The 22,846-nt window shown below is 40.7% G+C and overlaps 1 protein-coding gene across 1 annotated transcript in view; it reads right to left on the bottom strand.

Annotated features, from left to right (window-relative positions):
* The window catches only part of LOC102436747 (A disintegrin and metallopeptidase domain 3), an 83,293-nt gene that overhangs the window by 28,732 nt on the left and 31,715 nt on the right, over nt 1-22,846 (bottom strand). Inside the window, exons 8-13 of the mRNA XM_023751829.1 lie at nt 17,786-17,922; nt 15,159-15,345; nt 10,450-10,548; nt 3,773-3,968; nt 2,270-2,360; nt 1,810-1,999 (exon numbers count right to left, since the gene is read on the bottom strand). Of these exons, the coding sequence (XP_023607597.1) occupies nt 1,810-1,999; nt 2,270-2,360; nt 3,773-3,968; nt 10,450-10,548; nt 15,159-15,345; nt 17,786-17,922 (900 nt within the window). The remainder of the gene's footprint in view (nt 1-1,809; nt 2,000-2,269; nt 2,361-3,772; nt 3,969-10,449; nt 10,549-15,158; nt 15,346-17,785; nt 17,923-22,846) is intronic.

Raw genomic sequence — 22,846 nt, 5'->3', positions numbered from 1 at the left:
CATTTTATTTCCTTTTTCTAGTTAAAGAATGATTAAATTAGTTAATATATTTACTCTGACTTATTTATAGTAAACATTTGTTCACTTGGTTTTAAATTACCTTTGAAGGGAATACATATTACTTTATAATGTTGTGGACAAAACGGGGGCCACATACTAAACTTGACAAGCTTAAGGAAGGCATACATGGTCGGTCTTATAAACTCAGAGACATAAAGTAACCACATAAGAAGGTCTGAAACTTAAAATGTCTAACTAAAAGGGAGTCTTGGTATGCATTCAGGTCCTAGGCTAGTATCTTCCTTGACAAAGGTCAGTCTATCTTAACTGAGCCTGCAGATTGTCCTTTTGCATCTAAAATAACATACCTTTGGAATGTCAGCGTAATCTTTTCCAGAACCCTCATGGCACAACTATTGCACCAGAGCTAGAGACCAGATAACAACTCAATGCTATCTTGCTCCCGCATACCATCTCTATGCGCTCTAACTGTTCATTATCAAACATCCTATACCCACCAGGGTAAAGCAAGTGTGTGTCTATTTGTATTACTTTTCATCCAATCTCAGATATTTTCCAGCTTTGCTGTCTCCAGGCTACCAATGAATTCCAGGTAACCACCCCTATGGTCTCTCTTTGATTCTGATGCATAAATCAGCAATAAAACTACTATTCCCCAGAGCATTTTATCCATCCTTTTAGGTTTTGCTTCCCAGCAACTGTTGTCAGTTTGCCTCAAATAAACTCTTATAAGATTTTTTTTCTTAGACTAGACACTCTTTAGTGGACAATGTATTCAGTACCAGTATGTTCCTTTGTGATTACTATTTTTATGTAAAAATGTCTTCTGTCATTCTAAAATGTTTACTCATTGCCTTTTTCTGCTTATTTTTCCTTTCTTAAAATACTGTTTCTCAATAGAAATCATTTTAATCAAAATATAAGATAACGCTCTAGGCAGTTTGGGTTAGTGGATAGTGCTTTGGCCCTGCAATTGAAGCATCCTGAGTTCAATTCTGATCAAGAGCATTTACCTTGGTTGCAGGCTCAACCCCTGGCCCTGGTCTGGGCAAGTGGGGAGGCAACCAATGGATGTGTCTCTCTCACCTCCATGTTTCTCTGTCTCTCCCCCTGCTTCCACTCTCTAAATATCGATGGAAAAATATCCTGGGGTGAGGATTAACAAAAAACAATGTAAGATAATTATGCACTTTTTTCTTCAGTCAACTAGTTTTAGTAGTAATATTTTCAAAATCACTTATCTATAATGTTTAAAATTTTAAGAAAAATTAAATAAAGCTTAGACTCTATTTTATTATTGTGTCTTATGAAAGGGCCAAATTTTTAACAAATACATTATGCTTTGGAGAAAGAACTAAGCTAATAAGCAAATAAGTGTTTTACTTTTCTTATAACCAAATTCATTCTCATCATTACTGCAAGACTAAATATTTGTTTGTTCTTGTTACTGTTGTTCTTAGTATTCAGATTGCTCCATTCTACCCTTTTAGTATATTATTTGATTCTTTTTTGCCCTTTGTTTACACAAACTACTGCAGACCTAATTCTAGCTTCATGTGTGAGAAAACCATTTTAAATATCTATAGCAAAGTTCATAATAAAAAGGATAAGAAAGCAAGTATTCCACTGACCAACAGAAATTATGATCTTGGAATCTTAAGATACAGGAACTAGTTTGTAAAATTGTAAATAAAAAAATCTTAATCTCTCTGTGTGTCTTTCATACACATACACACACAGACATTCACATACACCTCATATGTAGAATCAATTACATTTCATATTTACCATCTCTTCATCACATATAGTGCCATCAGTTACATAGGTATTATCTGGATCTGTGACTTTTGAATCTTTTCTTGTAGCTGCTGACATACATATATGGCCACCAAGGTAAGTATATTGAACATCAAAATTTCTCGTTTCTGTTAGATGTGTAGTTGTCCAGTCACAAACTATCTTTCCACACAAGGTGTTACTGGCAATATAAAGCAGAGGAAATTCCCCATATGTCACTTTGGGACACAATTTTTTAGGTAAATAACAATTAAAATATGAGAATAAAACATTACTCAGAACATAACACCAAGCTACTCAGAGCATACACCATATTATTAAGTGCAACACATAAATTCATCCATCTGTACTAAATTCATATCTCACTTGAATTAAGTGACTTATTGCAGAAAACACATACACACAAACACATATATGCATTTGGGAAATAGGTAGGTTTTAAAATACACACCGAAAAGAACATCGAGTTTTAGGACAGTGTCCAAAGGGATCATCTAGATAATTCACTTCTTCTGCACAGAGATACGTTCCACTTCTAGCAACTGAAAATAAAAAGTTCCAATTACTCATCTTACAAAAATTAAAACTAAAGTATGGCACATTAATACAGAGACATCTAGACAGCAGCAATATCCAATCAATGGCGTCTACTGCAAGTATTTCAAGTTACCTACTGGCTCTTCCAGAATGAGAAACACTCCCAAAAAACTACCCACTTGAGAAGAGAAAAAGTGGTATCATCTTACAGAAATGACTTAAAAGTCAGTCATTTATTTTCTGATATACAATTCTAGTAATCTAGTCTCTATATACCAATCATATGAAATTTGCCTAATGCTCTATTCTTTTTGTCTTATATTTACTAAGGACATTTTCCTCTTGACATAATTCAAAGGTATTTTGATTTGCAATTTCATTTTCAAACTAGTGACCCAGTGCACAAAATTTGTGTACATTAAAAGGGAATTAATTAGAGGAAATATTTTAATATTGCTATTTGCCCTTTCTGTAATAATAGAAGTGTCAGAGATGCAAGAAAATTAGTAAAATGTATATGAAAATCTTCCTCCTGTCAGAGTCTGGGGTGTGCCATGGGAACCAGAGTCAAGTCCCTGCCCACCCACATGTGCCTCAAAATCATGCAAAACCCAGACCCCACTGGCCCCACCCACATTGGGCTAGATCCAGACATGGCCGGCCCTACCCCTGTCAAGCCCCGCCAGGCAGGAGGGTGCAGCCTCAGGTGCTGGGGCAAGGGGTACGGCCTGAGGTCCCCCTGCCTGGGCCGGGGAAGGGGGCACTCCTTGAGGTCCCCATCAAGGCCCACAGGTGGGGGGGAACAGCCCTGCATGACAGGGGGCATGGCCTCATGTCCTTCGGCTGGCACCTGGGTGGGGGTGGGCATAGCCTGAAGTCCTTGTCAAGCCCTGCCAGGGCATGGGGCATGGCCTCAGGTCCCCTGTCAAGCCCTGCCGGGTGGGTGGTGCAGCCTGAGGTCCCACAGCCTGGCGCCGGGATGGGGTCATGGCCTGAGGTCCCCTGGCCTGGCACCAAGGTGGGGGGCGCAGCCTGAGGTCCCCTGTCAAGCCCCACCAGGCGGGGGTGTGCAGCCTCAGGTCCCCTGCGTTGGCCCCGTGCCATGCAGCCTCAGATCTCTGCTGATTGCTTGTCAAAACTCGTTATGGGAACTTGGCCTCCACTGTGGGAGCAGCCATCTGCATTATGGGATCCCCGCCTTTGCTGTGGGCGCAGCTATCTTGTGTTATGAAATCTCTGCCTCTGCTGTGGGTGTAGCCATTTGTTACACTGTGATGGTCAATTTGCATATTCCCTCTTTATAGATAGGATTTGGATTTAAATAAACAATATATTTTTGTGGATTTTAGGGTGAGTTGCTGACTTCAGAAAATCACAGTTCCAAAATGAACCCCTAAAAAACACACACAGCTATTACATTTTCCAAATAACTCCACACACTGTCTAGCTGGATCTCGACATACTCCCTTATAGCAAAAGGCGGTTTTATTGTTACATGGCTCTAAATCAATAGCTTTCATGTCTGGCACACAATACTCAGATGTTCCAGTGCAAAATTCTGTAAAATCACATGGATCAATGCTTCTCCGACATATACGTCCTCTTGGGAATAGCTGTGAGGGAAAAACAAAATTGGGGGGAAGGAATACATTTTATTCAAATGACTTGAAGTGCTTCCCACATGGCAATGAATCAACTCTTACCACACTATTCCAAGCAAGGTATTATTATCTGCTATTATAATTTACATAAACTGTCATTATAGTTAAGAATCATGAGAGGTTAAATGAAATGTCAAAGATCACATACTACTCAGCACAGGAACAGGGGCGGTATAACTCAGATTCCTGACTGATGCTATTGACATTAAGCACAGCCACTGTGCATGTTATCCACTGAGCACGACACCCTTCTTTTGAAATAATTTACTCTATGCTAACCTATTATGAAGTTTAAGTGAACATGAACATAATGGCATCAGATCATGTTCTCACACCCAACACCATATTCGGAGGCAAGTATGTATGTGATGTTCTGAAAGAGGCGAAATGTTAAACACACAAGTCAGCATCTTTTTTTCCCATCTGGAAATGCTGCATTCCTTTAAAGTAGTGTTGAGCTCTCTCATTGTTCCTAGTAGCTTCAAATGTGAGAACAATGGTCAATGGTCAATTAAAGGTGGATTCCAGTGACGGAGTAAGGGGCAGGAGGAGGCTGTTACCAAAGCAGAGGTTCTAGGATGAAGTCTTTTCACAAGGCTGTTGCTCAGGTTTCATGATTGAACAGAACTGTTTAAAACAAAGGACCCTGTTGATTTCCTTCTTTTTTACTAATATATATATATATATTATTAAAACAAATATTTTTGTAAAGTATCAACCAAAAATGTAAAAAGATTAAGTGAGAGCATTGTGTTTGTAACTCTGATTTAGATTCTATTACATTTTTAGCTACTTAAATAAAATTATAAATTTACTTAAAAGTTCTAGAGAACTAGATCAGAAAGAACCCAAATGTCCATCAATTTTCACCTCAATTTTTAAAAAGGATCTAGTTAGTGAAAGCATTCATAGTTGTAATGCTGAGGTTATACTAAATACTTACTTCAAGATCAATAGAAAATATGTTATATCAAGCTTTACATATTTGTTTTTCAACTTTGGGTTCTTGGGGACAAATTACACTCCTGAAATTCTGTCCTAATTCAGATACTAGTCTTACTCATATTTCTAAAATATGACTGAATGGATATCATTTTCATTTCAAGCAATTTTTCTTTCAGGATGTACTCCATCTCTACCATGAGGGATAATGAATTTTGAATCTGCTCTGACTCAGGATGATAATCAGAAAACTTCTCCCTAGACACAGGGAAAGGATCAGTGGTGGAAATTTAACTTAGCAGGATCAGTCATGGTTTCTTCTATTACCAAGCAGAGAGGCAGATGTTGGCAAAGAAAGGATCTCTCTACTCTTCTGAAATATTGTACTGTGGACTAGATATGCCAGGAGATGTAATGAGTTATCTCTGTTACACATGCAGAAACCTTGTTTGAGACCTGTCAACGAAATTGCAAGGATATGCAATAGAATAAGGATTCTATTGTTCCTGTTTGAAATATTCTCCTGAGCACTAAGTAAGACTCATCTTTTCCTAAGTTTTATAAGTGCTTGTTTGTTTTCCTTTGCTTGGCCATTATCAAGATACAACCTTTTGTGACAGCAGAGAGTATTGTGCTAATTGAAATAAGCCAGTCAGAGAAATACCATATGATTTCACATATTTGTAAGTGAAATCCAATGAACAAATTAAAGAAACAAACAAAATAGGAACAGACTCATAAATACAGACTGACAGTAGTCAGAGGGCAGAGGTGCTGGGCACTGGTTAGAACAGGTGAAGGTATTAAACAGTACCAATTGGTAGCTGCAGAATAGCCACAGAGTTGCAGTTTGCAGCATGGGGAATATAGTTAAAAATGTGGAGAAAACTGGGTGTGGGGCCAGGTGGGCCACAGGGAGTCCACTCTATGAAGTGCATGGTTGTCTGACCACTTTGCTCTACATCTGAAACTGGTGATGAATGGAATTAAATTTAAACTCTGGCTGATCTCTCTATATGAAACCTTAATATGCAAATAGACCGAACAGGAGAACAACCAAACAACTGAACAACAGGTCGCTATAATGTGAGCTGACCACCACGGGTCATACACGAAACATGGCAGTTGTCGGTAGCAGGTGGCTGAGCACTGAAAATGGTGGGCGTCTGCTACAGTAGGATGATGGAGCAGGTGAGCAGGTGTGACAGACCAAGGAAGGGCGCCAGTTGCTGTCATTGGGGAAGCCTCTTGTGATTACTGAAAATTCTTTGCTCCCGCGTGCCATGGTCCCGCCCAGAGCTCACACCTGCTGCCGGCGCCAGCCCTGCTTGCACCTGCTGCTGACTCTGGAGCCTCTGCTGACACCTGCTGCTGGCACCCAGTGCCCAGCCCAATCGCTTGGCGCCATCAGCAGGTGTGAGCAGTGGCTGCTGGCCCCAATCGCCCCTCAGGGCTTCTTCACTGTCCCCTGCTCTAAAGGGGTGATTGGTGTCAGTAGTCGCCTCTTGCAACTGCTGCCAGCGCCAGCCCCGCGTGCACCCACTGCCAGTGCAGGAGCCATCAGTTGCACCCATTGCTGGTGCTGGCCCCGCTCACACCGACAGCTATTGCTGGAGCCGCTGCTTGCACCCAATGCTGGCACCAGCCCCAATCGTTCCGCGCCATCAGCGGGTGTGAGCAGGGCCAGTGCCATCAGCACATGAGAGCGGGGCTGCCAGCAGACAGGAGACTGGGGGCCATGGCAGGAAGGGCTGGGCTGGGGCACAGAGGCTGGGCTGAGACCCGCCCCTGTGCTGACTGCAGCCTCGTGGCCCACAGTGCCTTTCAAGGTGCATGAATTCCTCCACTGTGCCCCTAGTCCTATATAATAAAGAGGTAATATGAAAATCGACCATCACTCCAACACACAAGATGGCCGCCCCTATGTGGACACAAGATGGACGCCACAAGATGGCCAGCAGGGGTGGGCAGTTGTGAGGGGCCAGGCCTGCAGGGCAGGATAGTTAGGGGTGACCAGGCCAGCAAGGGAGGGCAGTTAGGGGAGCAGTTAGGCATCAATCAGGTTAGCAGTGGAGTGGTTAGGAGGTGATCAGGCTGGAAGGCAGGTGAGCATTTGGGAGCCAGCAGTTCTGGATTGCTGTTTAGGCTCAGTGGGATCAGGCCTAAACAGGCAGTTGGACATCCCTCTAGGGCAGTGATGGTGAACCTATGACACACATGTCAGAGGTGACACACGAACTCATTTTTTTGGTTGATTTTTCTTTGTTAAATGGCATTTAAATATATAAAATAAATATCAAAAATATAAGTCTTTGTTTTACTATGGTTGCAAAGATCAAAAAATTTCTATATGTGACACAGCACCAGAGTTAAGTTAGGGTTTTTCAAAATGCTGACATGCCGAGTTCAAAAGGTTCGTCATCACTGCTCTAGGGTTCCCAGATTGGAGAGGATGCAGGCTGGGCTGAGGGACACACACTACCGGCCCCATGCACAAATTCTGTGCACCGGGCCTCTAGTAATAGAATAAAATACTACTAAAGTGCTAAGTGTTGGTTATGGTTTGATTGATTTTCATTATAAAACAAATTCCAGAATATGATAGTATTTTTTTAACCACTATTTAGAAAATAAAAGAACTCTTCAGCTTATTCTTCTAAAAAGTGAAGTCATGTAATGTCAAATGATATTTTAGTCCTTTGATATTTAAATAACAAAAGCTGTATATCTAGAAGTTTTCACTTTTGTTGTTCCACTATAACATTAAAATTATACTATATCTAAGGTGTTAAAAAATAGTATTAGAAGCAAGCTTTATTTCAAACTTTTAGTAAGCTTGAATTTAAAGTCCACATATAGTTAGAATGCCCATATCTTTAAAAATTTCACACATAAATTATATATAAGAAATTCATAATAAACATCATATTGTACCAATTTTTTAAAAAGACACAACTGACCACTACATAACATGCATTATAGAGTACCAATTACATTTTTTTAAATTGCATATAGAATTGTCTGAGTACTGGTTAGAAACAAGTTATTCATTGCTATGTTTCAGCAATACAGTTGGTTAAATTATTGTCTTCCATATCTTTGCACTTTGATTTATTTCTATCTAAATAGAAATGTCATTTATAAAACACTAGAGGCCCAGCGCACAAAATCATGCAGGTAGGGTCCCTAGGCCTAGCCTCCTGTGATCAGGGCCGTCTCTGCCCGTTCACCAGTCCCCAGGACATATGCTGCCTCCATCACTGGGCTGTCAGGCCTTTGGGATCACCAGTTCATCCCTGGCTGCTCAGGGACTCAGGCCTGAGGGAAAGTGTGCGCCAGCGACTTCACTTCCATGCGCGTGTGCCAGCTGCTGATGGAATGCGTTGCCCTCTCGGGGCCACTTACGCGGGCACCGCCACCACTGCTGCTGCTGCCACTGCTGCTGGGGCAGCACACGTGCATGGAGGTGAAGTCGCCGGTGCACGCTTTCCCCCAGGCCTGAGCTCCCGAGCAGCCAGGTATGAGCTGGTGATCCCAACAGTCTGACAGCCGCCCGGTCCCCCGTCACCCACCCCAATTCCCCCATTCACCATCACTGATTCATCGGAGCCTGCTGGCTGGGGGCAGGGACCAAGAGGTCAGCCATTCAGCCTGCTCACCAGTCCCAGTCGAACTCCGCTGCCGCTCACGGGCCAGGGGTTAGGGACAGAGAGGTGGTCAATGCCACCTGATGGCGCCTAGTTGAGCGGTAGTTTCAGTCATGACACTATGGCCTCTGGCCTTTTATTATAGAGACTAGTGGCCCAGTGCACGAAATTTGTGCACGGGGGTAGGGAGGTATCCCCCAGCCCGGCCTGCACCCTCTCCAATCTGGGACTCCTTGGACATCCCTCTCACAATTTGGGACCACTGGCTCCTAACCGTTCGCCTGCCTGCCTGCGTGATGGCCCCTAACTGCTTCTGCCTGCCAGCTTGATCTCCCCCTAACAGCTCCCCTGCAGGCCTGATAGAAGCCTAACTGCTCCCCTTCTGGCCTGAACTCCCACAACTGCCCTCCCCTGCTGTGACCTGCCTCCTCTGCTGGGACCTGCCTCCTCTGTGCGAGGCAGCAGAGACACAAGGACTGGCCTCCTCTGCACCACACAGAGCCGCAGAACTGCTAGGCCTCACCGCGCAGAGTGGCCACTGGGCCACGCCTCCTCTGTGTGCATGGCCATCTTCTGGCAGCCATCATGTGGTGGCCATATTGTAGCGATGTCGCACATGAAGGCCACCTAAGCTTTTATTAATATAGATTAGATAAAATTGTTAAATTTTGAAAATGAATTGGTGTAAATTAGCCCACTTGAAAGTAGAAAAGAGAAGAAAAAAGGAAGACTTTTACCTTAGGGCCAATAAAGAAGAGAGCAGTCTTAAGTGAGAGCAAAGCAAGTCTATTCTAACACATATAAAATTAATGAACCACAAAGTACATTTAGCTCTTGCCCTGAAGCTTTTAGCAACTTGTACTGTGGATTTTCACTCAACCAAATGTAGTGATTATCTCCATTTTCAAGAGCTTGGGGTGTAGGTAAATGGCAATGGACTGTTTAGAAAAGCTGTATTGCACTGGTTTGGAGACAAAGGTCAAGATGAGAGCTCTAATGAAGGGAAAAGCAACAAGATTTACTGCTAAGAAGTAGAAGCCCTACACTGGCCTCTACATTCATGTGCCTTAAGTACAACTGACCATTGATTCTAATTAGTAACCCACAGAGTAAAAGTGAACACATATAGAACAAAGCAGAATAATGTTGTGAGAGATTTCATTGAAACAGAAAATATCTCTCTTTAATCCACTTTTGTCATAGACTCCTGAAAGGGACACTAAAGGAGGTGCTATAATGATGCAAACCACAGAAGACAACTCCTAACCAATCCCCTCTCAGATGTGGCTACAGAGAAAAACATGAATGGAAAACTTCCCAAGAGAAATCAATTCAATCCTCCACTTCTAGACTAGGAGTCCTTGACCAAGGCAAACTTCACTACTTTATATGTTACATATTCCACATAGATTCCTTTTTCTAGTATTTTCAAAATCAGACTTTTAAAAGTACTGTCTTTTATTGGAGCATTGCATGTCAACTGTGTGTTAGCTGGCTCATTTATAATTTTTTTCGTCAGTTGTTTCATGATGAAGAGCTTCACTCAGGCAGCACCGCGAGGAATTCATAGCACCCAAATAATCTGGAATTGGTATTGAGTGCAATAACTAGATGGATCTTGAATAGAAAATGAAACAATACAGAGAGTAGTGGAGCTAAATAGTAGGGAGAAAAAGACCTAAAGACATCATCTAAATTCTAAAGCCAACAGTGCGTGAATAGAGTACATAAAGTAGCATATTTGAAAGATGTGTACAAACAAGTTTTTAAAAAACTAAAGCAGAAAGAAAGCACAAGAACACAACAATTTCATGAGGTAAAACGGTTATATTTAGAAAGCTTACCAGACAAGTTTTATTGTCACAGCATGGTCCACCCCCACATTCTGCAGCTACAGTGAGTGTACAAGTTTCAGGATTACAGCATTTTTTAAAATCACATTCCTAAAAGCAAATAAAATCAAATTAAATAATTAGAATTTGCCATCAAATAGATAACTTTATTTGTCAAAATAAACTGTTTGTCTCTAAGTTAAATACAATTACAGTATAATTTTTACTTCTGTATTTACTAGTATTTATAGCACTGCTTCATTTGAAATTATGATATTTTCAATATAGAAAACAATGGTAATAAATTATGCATAATTACATGCTCAAGAAATTGAACTTTTACTTATTTTATGCAATTAATTTCAATCCCCTTTGGTTTTGTAAACATATACATACCAATGAATTTCTACATTTATATTTTTTTATCAAATACACTAGAGGCCTAGTGCACAAAAATGTGTGCACTCAGGGGGTGTCCCTCAGCCTGGCCTGTGCCCTCTTGCAGTCTGGGAGCCCACAGGGGATGACCACCTGCTGGCTTAGGCCTGCTCCCCAGGGGATTGGGCCTAAGCTGGCAGTCAGACATCCCTCTGGCAGCCTGGGAGCCCTCGGGGGATCTCCACTTGCCAGTAGGGAGCAGGCCTAAGCTGAAGTCAGGCATCCTTAGCGCTGCTGAGGAGGCGGGAGAGGCTCCCACCACCACCGCTGTACTGGCAGCCATCAGCCTGGCTTGTGGCTGAGCAGAGCTCCCCCTGTGGGAGCACACTGACCGCCAGAGGACAGCTCCTGCATTGAGCGTCTGCCCCCTGGTGGTCAGTGTGTGTCATAGTGACCAGTCATTCCCAGTCATTCTGCTATTAGGGTCAGTTTACATATTACCCTTTTATTATATAGGATAGAGGCCTGGTGCATGGGTGGGAGCCACCTGGTTTGCCCTGAAGGGTGTCCCGGATCAGGGTGGGGGTCCTGCTGGGATGCCTGACCAGCCTGGGTAAGGGGCTGAGGGCTGTTTTCAGACTGGCCACACCCCCTTCAGGGTGGGGGTCCCGCTGGGGTGCCTGGCCAGCCTGGGTGAGGGGCTAAGGACTGTTTTCGGGCTGGCCACAGCCCCTTCAGGGTGGGCGTCCCTGCTGGGGTGCCTGGCCAGCCTGGGTGAGGGGCTGATGGCTGTTTGCAGGCTGGCCACAGCCTCTTCAGGGTGGCGGTCCCCACTTGGATGCCTGGCCAGCCTGGGTGAGGGGCTGATGGCTGTTTGCAGGCTAGTCACGGCCCCCAGCCACCCAACCTCCCAGTGGAGGCTGGCTGGAAGCAGGTATCTGGGGTTTATTTATCTTCTATAATTGAAACTTTGTTGCCTTCAGCAGAGGCCAGAGCCGGCCAGGGCAGGCAGGAAGCTTGGCTTCCTCCATTCCCGGGACAACCAAGCCTCCTGCTTGCTCCAGCTCTGTGGCTGCCGGCCGCCATCTTGGTTGGGTTAATTTGCATATAGCCTCTCTGATTGGCTGGTGGGCATGGCTTGGGGCATAGCAAAGGTACGGTCAATTTGCATGTTTCTCTTTTATTATATTTCCATATCAAGTCTTCTCAAGAAATAATTTTAGAAATATATAACAAGTTATGATTGTGACAAAATAGAGGTTTTTAAATTATAATATTTTGGTATTATAAGAACTGTTTCAAAGAAAATTGTTGTCATTATTTGCTTAGCTCTAAATGGAAGAAAATTTTACCTATGGATCTGGACAACATAATACTAAATGAAATAAAACAATGAGAGAAAGACAAATACCATATAATTTCACTCATATGTGAAAGTAAATAAACAAGCCGAGCTACTAAGCAAAATAGAAACACATTCATAGGTAGAGAGCAGGCATTCACCTCTTGTAATGGGGTGGTTGGGGTGTTCAGGGAGGTTGGTTGGGAGTTGAGGGATTAAGCAAAATAGAAAAAAAAATAGAGAAAGATAGAGAAGGCAGTAATAAGAGGGTAGTTATGTCAGTAAAGGCCTATCTCAAGAAACAAGTGAAATCCCAAATAAACAACTTAGCATTCCATCTTAAAGAGCTAGAAAAAGGGCCCTGTCTGGGTTGCTCAGATGGTTCTAGTGTTTTCCAGATACAATAAGGTTGCAGGTGTGACCCCTAGTGGTGGCACATACAAGAATCAACCAATAAATGCATACATAAGTGGAACAACAAATCAGTGTTCAAATATACCCATTCTGTTTACAGTCCCCTTTATGAAACAATGCAAATCAATTGGGTGAGAAACCGCCCCAAAAGTTCCATATAAACCAAATGGCCTCTTACAGAGATAAACCACAAATAGGAGACTCTCCATCTGAAAAAAACAAAGAAACAAACAAAAACCAGAAGTAGCCCACTTACTGATTACCTAAATGACAAGATCACTAGGACCCCTCCCTACAAAACTCATCTCATGGCAAGAAAACTTAGTTTACTGGAGAAACAGCATACAAATGGTCCTCCTACAATATTGATGATAAACTGCTGACACTTCAAAGCAGTGAATAATGAGGAAAATGTGTAAAAGATATGAAAAGGCCATTCAAGCATAAGAAAACCAAAATAATTAAGATATCCTCAATTCAAAGTTTTATATGCATATATACCTCTTGACATAGCACATTCACCTATTGGTATACACCCTTAAGAAATACAGGCACATGTACAGCAGCAGGGATGTGTAAGAACAGTCATAACTGCATGAATCTTAGTAGCCAAAGAGTGAAATAAATTTAAGTTTTCATGGACATAGAAAAGATAAGTTATAATATTCAATAAATTAATACTAAGAACAATGAAAACATTTGATTATACCTACCTTAAGGAAACTGATAACATGACAAGTACAATATTGGGTGAAAGACCAATTTATTAAATGATGTAAACCATATGATTGTAAGTTGTATAAAGGTAGTAAACAGTCACCCAAACCAAGTTGCATAAAGATGCAAAAAACAGGATGTAAAACTATAATGAGCAGCAAAGTACTGAAACAATTAGCATCAAATACTATATGATGGTTTGTGGGAAGAGGCATGTTATTGAGAGAAGACACACAAAGAACTTTGGCATCGGTAAAATTTGTTTTGGCCTAAGTGCAAATTATTCGGGTGCTTATAATTCATTACACTCTCCATCCATATTTCATGTATATACCTCATGTGTGTTATATATCACAAGGAAATAATGAGAATGACAAATATTTATTGCTAAACAATCATAGGTAGAGTACTGCCTTTCAAGAGTACTGTTGTCCGAAAATAATAGTTTAAGGAAATAATTTTAGAAGGAATCTTTGACATATAAAAAACTAAAGGAATGGTAGGTAAAATAAAGTAACTATGTTTTAATAAAGTCTTCAAATACTTTTTACTATAAAGTGTGAGGTGACAGAAATGAAATATTAACACACATTGTATATAAACTAGTTGAGTCATAAACACTGTTATTTTGGAGAAGGTAGCCCAGATATTGTTAAACATTAAATAAGCATGGTAAAAATGAAAACATAACAGAAATAATAATCACAATAATGTCTAAGGTGATAATCTTATAAATCAAATACAGATTAAATGATAAATGGGAACAATGTAGATATTGAAGGTAATAGTATAGAAAAACTAAATGATAATAGAGAAATATCGGGGACGTGCTAAATGAAAGGAAGCTGGTGTGTGCATACTGATAGAGACAGACAGAGAGATAGAGAGACAGAGATAGTAATGGAGATAGAGGTAGATATGTCTGACTTTAAAACAGAAAGCAGCATTAGAGATAAGATGACTCACTATTTGGTGGTACAAAGTTAATATCTTGGAAGGTATAACTATTGTAAGTTTACACCACATAAAACAGCTTTAAAATATAAAGAATGAATTGAGTAAATTCTAGTGAGGAGGAGGCAAATACAACTGTATCATCGGAGGGATCAATATAATTTCTCAAGTACTGAGAGGTCAGACAATCAAAATTAATAAAAATACAGAGATTTTGAGTCATTCACTTACATTTGTAATGCGGCCCACACCGTCAGTGCATGGGAGCAGAGGCAGGATCAGGTTATATGGAATTTTTCCCCTAATAATTAGAGAGCCTTCATCTTTTCTAGAAAATCTTTATCATTCTCAACATCACAATGAATAAGTATATGAAGACAGTTACCACAAAATTCACTGATTATCTTACCAAGCACAATTAAAAACAAGTAATAGCAAAAACTAAATACAACGATGATGAATGATGCATTATGATTTATTCAATTCTGTTCAACCAAGTTAATATAAATGAAGATCCCCAGATGCAAGGACTAAAGAGATGAGGAGGTAATCAACACACATTGTATAACTTTGGGAACCAGTACTCACTTGGGAAGAATTCAGGAGATGATTTAGGTGACTATATTGTTGAGGGTGCTAGTTTTTATGATACAGAAAGGTGAGTGTTGCTATTCATGGTTGCACAATGAAGAAAATCGTATTGAATCCATGCTACACTTACCTGTACTTACTCTATACTTAAATTCTTCAAATGTTTCAAATTCAGGATGAGTCCGTTCTCACATGCCCAAAATCTCCATGTCTTAGATAGTTGATGAAATGGTGCAGCATTTGACAAAAAGCCCTTCCCTTTTGTATCACAATCTTATGAGCAGAAAAACAAGTCTTTAGCTACTCATTAATGATTGACACTAACCTCTGGAGGGCCACAATCACATTGCTCATCCTTTTCCACAATTCCATTGCCACATTCTGATGCTCTTCCTTGGACAACCACTTTTGAAATGGTTTGATTTTGAAGACATTCAAATTCAGGCTGTGAAACTACACGCTTAAATTCATTCACGCTGCAACTGCTAAACAGCTTTACACCACGGGAATGTCTAAAATTAAATTATATTCTTCAGATAAAAGGAGCAAAATCACTATCAAACTAACAATCTTCAATATAGCACTACATACTAATTCTGTACAACTTCAGACAGAGAAAAACAAGGAGGGGAGAGTGCTTTGATTTTTAATACAAGTCATAGAAAATGTAAGCAACGAGTTCATTTATATTATAATTTAATATAATAGAATTCTAGTAAGTAGAGAAAGTGAAGGTGACATGAGTTAGGGATATATTAAAACACAACAGTGCTTGACACACGAAAGTTCTATTTAAGTGGATGAGTCAAAGATTTCTGAGCTCCCAGGTCAGTGAGATTTTTAGAGGTCCCACTGTGTTAATTTATTTTAATTCTGTATTGATTAAGACAGTGGTCAGAAAACTGCGGCTCGTGAGCCACATGTGGCTCTTTGGCCCCTTGAGTGTGGCTCTTCCACAAAATACCGACTTCTGCGCATGGGCCACGAAGTTTCAATCTCACTGTACGTGTACGCCCGCACGTGGTATTTTGTTGAAGAGCCACACTCAAGGGGTCAAAGAGTCGCATGTGGCTCTCGAGCCTCAGTTTGCCGACCACTGGATTAAGGTATTACATATGTGTCCTTATCCCCCCATTGCCACCCCTGCTCTTGCTCTCACCCCCATGGTGTCTCTGTCCATTGGTTAGGCTTATATGCATGCATACTAGTCCTTTGGTTGATCTCTCCCCCTTCCCCCAACCCCCCTCCCTTCCCTCTGAGGTTTGAGGGTCTGATCCATGCTTCTCTGTCTCTAGATCTGTTTTTATTCATCAGTTTATGTGGCTCATTATATTACACAAATGAGTGACATCACTATGTTCATTTTATTTCCTCCTGCACAGCTACTTACTTCATGCGGGTCTTATTTTGTTAGTGAATTGAACCCACCTGCTGGTATTTTTGTTGTGTTCCAGTTTGGGAAACGTAGATTATGCTTTTGGTTTTTTGTTTGTTTTCCTACTTTTACTCTTTATTTTGTCAGAAACTTGGGGGGACTAAGTTACCCTCTGACTTCCATCTTCTCCATTTTCTTAAAACATAGTCCTCCCTAGGTATGGAGCCATCCTCTCTAATTCTAATATTGTCTTCCTTTCTATGACAATCCTGCAAAGCTACATCTTAGGGCACCTCTTTCACTAGTTTCAACTTCTTTCTAAATGAACTGTCCATGGTTTTAATTCCCACCAATATGCAGATGGCTCACATATTCTAGATCCCTTGTCCTCAGAGATCCTAACTGTGCACTTAACTAATAAATGACTCAGGGCCCCCGATATAGCATTTAAGACTGCCTCAAGATTTCCCAATTTCTCCTTTCCTAAAGCATTTGCCTTTTTCACTAAACATTTGCCTTTTAGTTAAGTTGTGATATCCAAAAATCTACAAATAATTCTTGCCATCTCCACTTCTCTCAATCTTAATAAATTGATGTAATTATGATAATCATCTCCCCAATATTATTATAATGATTTCCCTCTGTGTATTATTTATTCATTTTTAAGATAATTTTTATTAGCCATACTGTATAAATCAATTTAAAATGTGGTTTGCTACATTGATCATAAAATCCCACCACTCGCATCATGATTACACAATCAGGCTTTTTCCTACATACACCATGTTAGTTACTCCTGGACTTCTTCCCCTGACTGATTGTTCTTTAGCCTCCTTGCAGTTTACTTTATTTTCCTTATGCCTTCTATATATGTCCTTATAGTCCAAGCCATGTCTCTTGTTTTGCATTGTCATCCCCTTCACCCCTCAATCTCCTCTTAATAGTCCGTTGAGTTTCTCAAGCTTGTTGCCATCCAAGTATCACTCGCCTGCCCTCCCTCATTAGTATTCAATGAGTTCTCTAGATGAATAGATTCATTCCTTCTGTTCAGGTCCCTACAGAATATTTCCTAGGCCACATTACTACTACTAGAAAATTTCCTCTCCCTATGTATTCCCTATCAACCTCCTTCTGGGCACCTATCATTAGATGTTTATATTTTGTTTATTCTATGGCCACTTTTTTCTTTCCTGTCCCTAATGCACTAATATTAGATATTTAGGACTTACTTACCTTGTTAACCATTGGTAAGGCAAGCACACAACCCTGCAACACAGTCAATGCCCATTACATTTTCAAAATGAATAAATAAATTTCACTTCAAGACTATAGCAAGCCCCAGAAAGTCACTGACAACAAATTCTTTCTCTGTAGACTGTAACATTGAATATAGAAATATTAAGTACATTTTCTACAATATAGAATCCTAGTTGTATTTAATAATCTTTAAATAACAACGTATATATTTCATTAAAATCTCTTTTACTCATAAGTTGTATTGCAAGCAATTATACATCAAAGACTACTACAAACATTCCACCAAAAACTACTTAGAGTTTATAGAAACAACACCTTACATTGCTTGAGGATTCATAATGCATGCAGCTCCTGGACAGTAACAATTATAGACGTCATCATATCTTAATCCCAGATTAACTCCAAGCAGCTGTGCCATAACAACTGAAAAAGCCTCTAAAGATATCCTCTTTGGATACTAAATACAAAAAAAAAATATATTGCTTAAATTATTTCTCCATCCTGTTGATCATTTCAATTAATAATTTGTGGGCATACTGCCTAAATGCAAATATAAATTTAAGAAAATAGCATAAAAAGTTGGTAAATTTTGATGTGTTTTATTTTTTTAAGAAGTGGTATTTTTAGTCCAAATGGAATTGACAAGAAACAGATAAAATTAACGCGATTTTTGTGGTTTTATCACGTTAGTGTTTGAAATCCAAATAATTTTTTTTTGAGAATAAACATTGTTTTAGTCTATTATTTTTCCAGTGAATACTCAAGTGCGCAGGCGCCTGGCGGTCACTGGTCTCACCAAGGAGCAGAAAGGTGAGTGGTGAAGCGGCCTTCGCCAGGAGGGGCAACAGCCACCAGGGCGAGGGCAGCCACAGAGGGGTACCCGGCAGTGCGGTGTCCCTCCACGAGGTGGCGCCACCCCTCAACCCCGGCCTCTGGAAGGCGGGTCCGTGCCCCTCCGCGCGGGCATCCTTCCACACCAGCAGCCATCGCCCCTTGTTCCCAGCCGGGCCGACCCATGTCTTGCGGCTGATACAGAACCTCACGCTCTGCCGGGGAGGCAGATCTCCGTCCACAGGCCCCATCCCTCGGCACCAGCCCCCTCTCGTGCACCCCACCTCGGCGCAGCTCTGCATCCCTTGGCCGCCTGCCTCCTGGCCGGCCACTTTGCCCAGGAGCTGCCCCTCAGGCGGACACGCGGTCAGGGCCGCCTTGGGGAGTCCTCTGCGCACACCTGCACCGACAGGTTTCTCCGCAGTGGCTCCTGGAGGGCCGCTTCGCCAAACCCGCAGGGCTCACCTGGTAGCCGCCCCTCAGGTGGAGGCCTGTGCCTGTGCCTGTGGACCCTGGGCCACCGCGCCCCCGCCCCATTCCTGACTTACAAGTCCACGCCCACCCGCGCCTGCTAGACACGCAACCTCCTGATCAGTCCTTACTGTGACGGCGTCCCAACCAATTTGTATATGACCCTATTGTGAGTATAGGTATATGGAATATTCCATGCAATAAGAACAAAATATACCACATTCTCTTCAAGAGTGCATAAACATTCTCCAGTATAGACCACCTGTTAGGCTACAAAACAAGTCTCACAACTTTGAAAATATTGAAATTATACAAGGTATCTTTTCTAATGCCAATGGCATGAAACTACTAATTAATGAGAAGAAAAGCTTAAAAATTCACATGACTGTGAGACTTCAACAACATACTCTTAAATATTAATGAATCCAAAAAAGTGAAAAGGAAATTAGAAAATACCTTCAGAAAAATTAAAATTAAAATAGAACATATCCAAACTTATGGGATCCACCAAAAGTTAGGCTATGAGGAAAATTTTTAGCTGTAAATGCATACATTAAAAAATAAAGAACCCTGGCCTGTGTGGCTCAGTTGGTTCAGTGCCATCCCATTCACCAAGGGGTCACTGGTTTCATTCCCCATCAGGGCACATGCCTGGATTGCAGGCTTACACCCATGGTGGGGATCATGCAGGAAGCAGCTGAAAGAAGTTTTTCTCTCATTGATGATTCTCTCTCTCCCTCTCCCTTCTTCTCTCTCTAAATCTAAAATCAGCCCTAACCGGTTTGGCTCAGTGGATAAAGCGTTGGCCTGTGGACTGAAGGGTCCCAGGTTCGATTCCGGTCAAGGGCATGTACCTTGGTTGTGGGCACATCCCCAGTGGGGGGTATGCAAGAGGCAGCTGATCGATGTTTCTCTCTCATCGATGTTTCTAGCTCTCCATCCCTCTCCCTTCCTCTCTGTAAGAAAATCAATAAAATATATTTTAAAAAAATAAATAAATCTAAAATCAATTAGAAACCATATTCAAAAAAAAACACCAACCAAGCAAGAAAGATCTCAAATGAAAAACATAACATTAAGCCTCAAAGAGCTAAAAATAAAAGAACAAAATGAACCCAAGCAAATAAATAGATATAAAATCCAGATAGGAGAAAACAGACAAAGTCAATAAACAAAATCTTGGTTCTTTGAAATGGTCAAGAACACTGGCAGACTGTTAGGTAGAGTAACCAAGAGTAGAAGAAATAAGGCTCCATATAAGGAAAGAAATTTGGGACATTACAACTAATGTCACAAACATTTTAGAAAAGATAGTAAGAGAATACTGTGGAAATTGTAGGTCAACAAATTGGATAAACATTCCTCTCTATTAATGAAACATTTTGGTGTTGGGGCCCATGTTTTCAAACTTTTTAATGAGCTTGTTGATGTCTGTAAAAGCTTCTGCTAAAACCTGAACACTATATTTTCTGGGGGAATTTCTTCTTTTCCATCTCCTGAAGATTTCTTTTCTCTTAACTCTTCTTCAGGTATGTGTTCCTGTAATTCCTCCAAATTCTCAGAAATCAAATCCTCTAGGAATTCCTCAATGTCAACCTCATCCACACTCAGGTTAAAGTTTTAAGTGTCAACCACAGCCTTGTTGCATTTTGCAACCTTCCATCCTTAGTAGAATCTTTCAAGTCATGGAGGAACCTCTTTTTTTTGTAATATATATTTTATTGATTTTTTACAGAGAGGAAGGGAAAGGGATAGATAGTAGAAACATCCATGAGAGAGAAACATCGATCAGCTGCCTCCTGCACACCTCCTACTGGGGATGTGCTCACAACCAAGGTACATGCCCTTGACCAGAATCAAACCCGGGACCCGTCAGTCCGCAGGCCGGCGCTCTATCCACTGAGCCATACCGGTTAGGGCTGGAGGAACCTCTTGAGTGTTTTCTTCCCTATGTCACACATACATTCCTTCATGACATCACCCCAAGCCCAAGCTAGGTTCTTGATTCGGTCATATATGCTGTAATCTTCCATAATGGCATCAGTGTCTTCTCAGTGGCTCCTTTGCTTGCAGCAATAATTTGGCAAAGGACTTCCTTAGGTAGCAGGCCTTAACATCTGCCATAAATCTGTGACCCATTGGAAGAATAAAAGAGGTGGTGTTTGGAGGGAGAAACACCACTTTAACATTAAGATAAAGATCACCAATTAAAAGAACATGATTGGGAGCATTATCAACAATCACCAAAATCTCAAAAGGTGTTTTTTTCTCCAAACAGTACTCCATTTCGCTGGCACAGCAATTCAGGAGGGCATCCTGCAAGAGGAGCTGAGTCATCCAGGACTTCTTATTGCTTCTGTAGTGCAAGGCAGTGCATGCTCATTGATTTGCTTACAAGACCGGGGTTCTCACTGTGCCAGATTACAAAGGATTTCCATTTGTAGCCTGTGACATTGCCCCAAGCAACACTATTATTCTATCCTTAAAAGTCTTCAAACCTGGCATTGACTTTGACTCTTTATGGATAAAAGTCCTTTCAAGCATCTATTTCCAGAATAGGGAGGTCTTATTCGTTTTGAATATTTTCTATGGCGATCAGTTTCCAAGAATTCTTCATCTGTCTTCATATCAGCTCTGGCATCCTCACCACTTACTTGATTATTATATAGTGAATAATGATTCTGGAATTATTGAAACCACATAGAGCTGACAGTAAATCCAACACTGTAATTGGGCCCAATTCTGTTTAGCATCACAAACAAACTTTTTGTTTTGGCCATGATCACCATGGTGCAGAGAGAGATACACTTCTGTAGTTATTTGTCTCTTCAGATTTTGTTTCTTCATGACTCAGTCTTGAACAGTTGTGTGTATCCTTCCCTTCTAGCTTATTAATAACCTGAATAGAGTAAGGTATTGAGCTTTGTCTCAAATGCAATGAATACAATCACTTTGTTCTTGTTCTTCAAGATCTGGCTATGGTAGAATGAAATATGCCTGACTGGCAAGCCATAATCATCCCTGGTTTCCTCCTTTGTAGTACTTAATCACTCTTAATTTTGTTACCAGATCAATTATTCAAAGTGGGTGCTTACAAGCAACAGTGATTTCATATACTCAGGGGCCATGATGAGCAATAAAATATGAGATTAGGTCAAGCACAAAAGAAAATGATGCAATCAAGAGATGCAGTAACACAAGATGTAGGAGGATGCTAGTGGTATAAAATGGCATAATGTTTCACAGCAAATTTATTTTTATAAGTAGAAACAGTACCCTCTAATATAATGTTAAAGGGTATAGCATAGTAAGTACATATACCAGTAACATAGTCATTTATTATCATTATCAAGTATTATGTATTGTACATAATTGTACTGCTATACTCTTATACAACTGGCAGTGCAGTAAGTATGTTTATACCAGCATCACCACAAACACATGACTAATGTGTTGTGCTATGACGTTACGACGGCTATGACCTGACTATGTGATGGTAATTTGTCAGCTCCATTATAATCTTCTGTGACCAAAATCATAGAAGCAGCCCCTTGTTGACCTAAATAACATTATGTGGTGCATGACTGTATTCATTACATTTGATACAAAGCTCAATACCTTACTACATTCAGGTTATTAATAAGCTAGAAGGGAAGGATACACACAACTGTTCAAGACTGAGTCACGAAGAAATAAAATATGAAGAGACAAATAACTAGTAAGGAGACTGAAGCAGTAATCAAAGACCTTACAACAAGAATAACAACAACAACAACAACAAAACCCCAGGAACTTATGGCTTTACTGGCAATATCTACGGAACATTTTACAAAGATGTAATACCAATCCTTCTCAAACTCTTCCACAGAATCAAAGGAGGGATATTCCCAATCTCATTTTATGAGGTCAGCAGTCCCCTGATAACAACATGTTCAACAAGAAAAAAATTAAAGGCCAATATCCCTGATGAACATTAATACAAAAATAATAGCAACCTGAATTCAATATCATATTAGGAGAATCATACACCATGACTAAGTGAGATTGTTTTCTGCTGAAATACAAGGATTATTTAACAT

Source organism: Myotis lucifugus, unplaced genomic scaffold (genome assembly GCF_000147115.1).
Source record: "Myotis lucifugus unplaced genomic scaffold, Myoluc2.0 scaffold_26, whole genome shotgun sequence".
NCBI classification, from domain to species: Eukaryota; Metazoa; Chordata; class Mammalia; order Chiroptera; family Vespertilionidae; genus Myotis; species Myotis lucifugus.
This window is presented reverse-complemented; position numbering and strand designations above follow the sequence as displayed.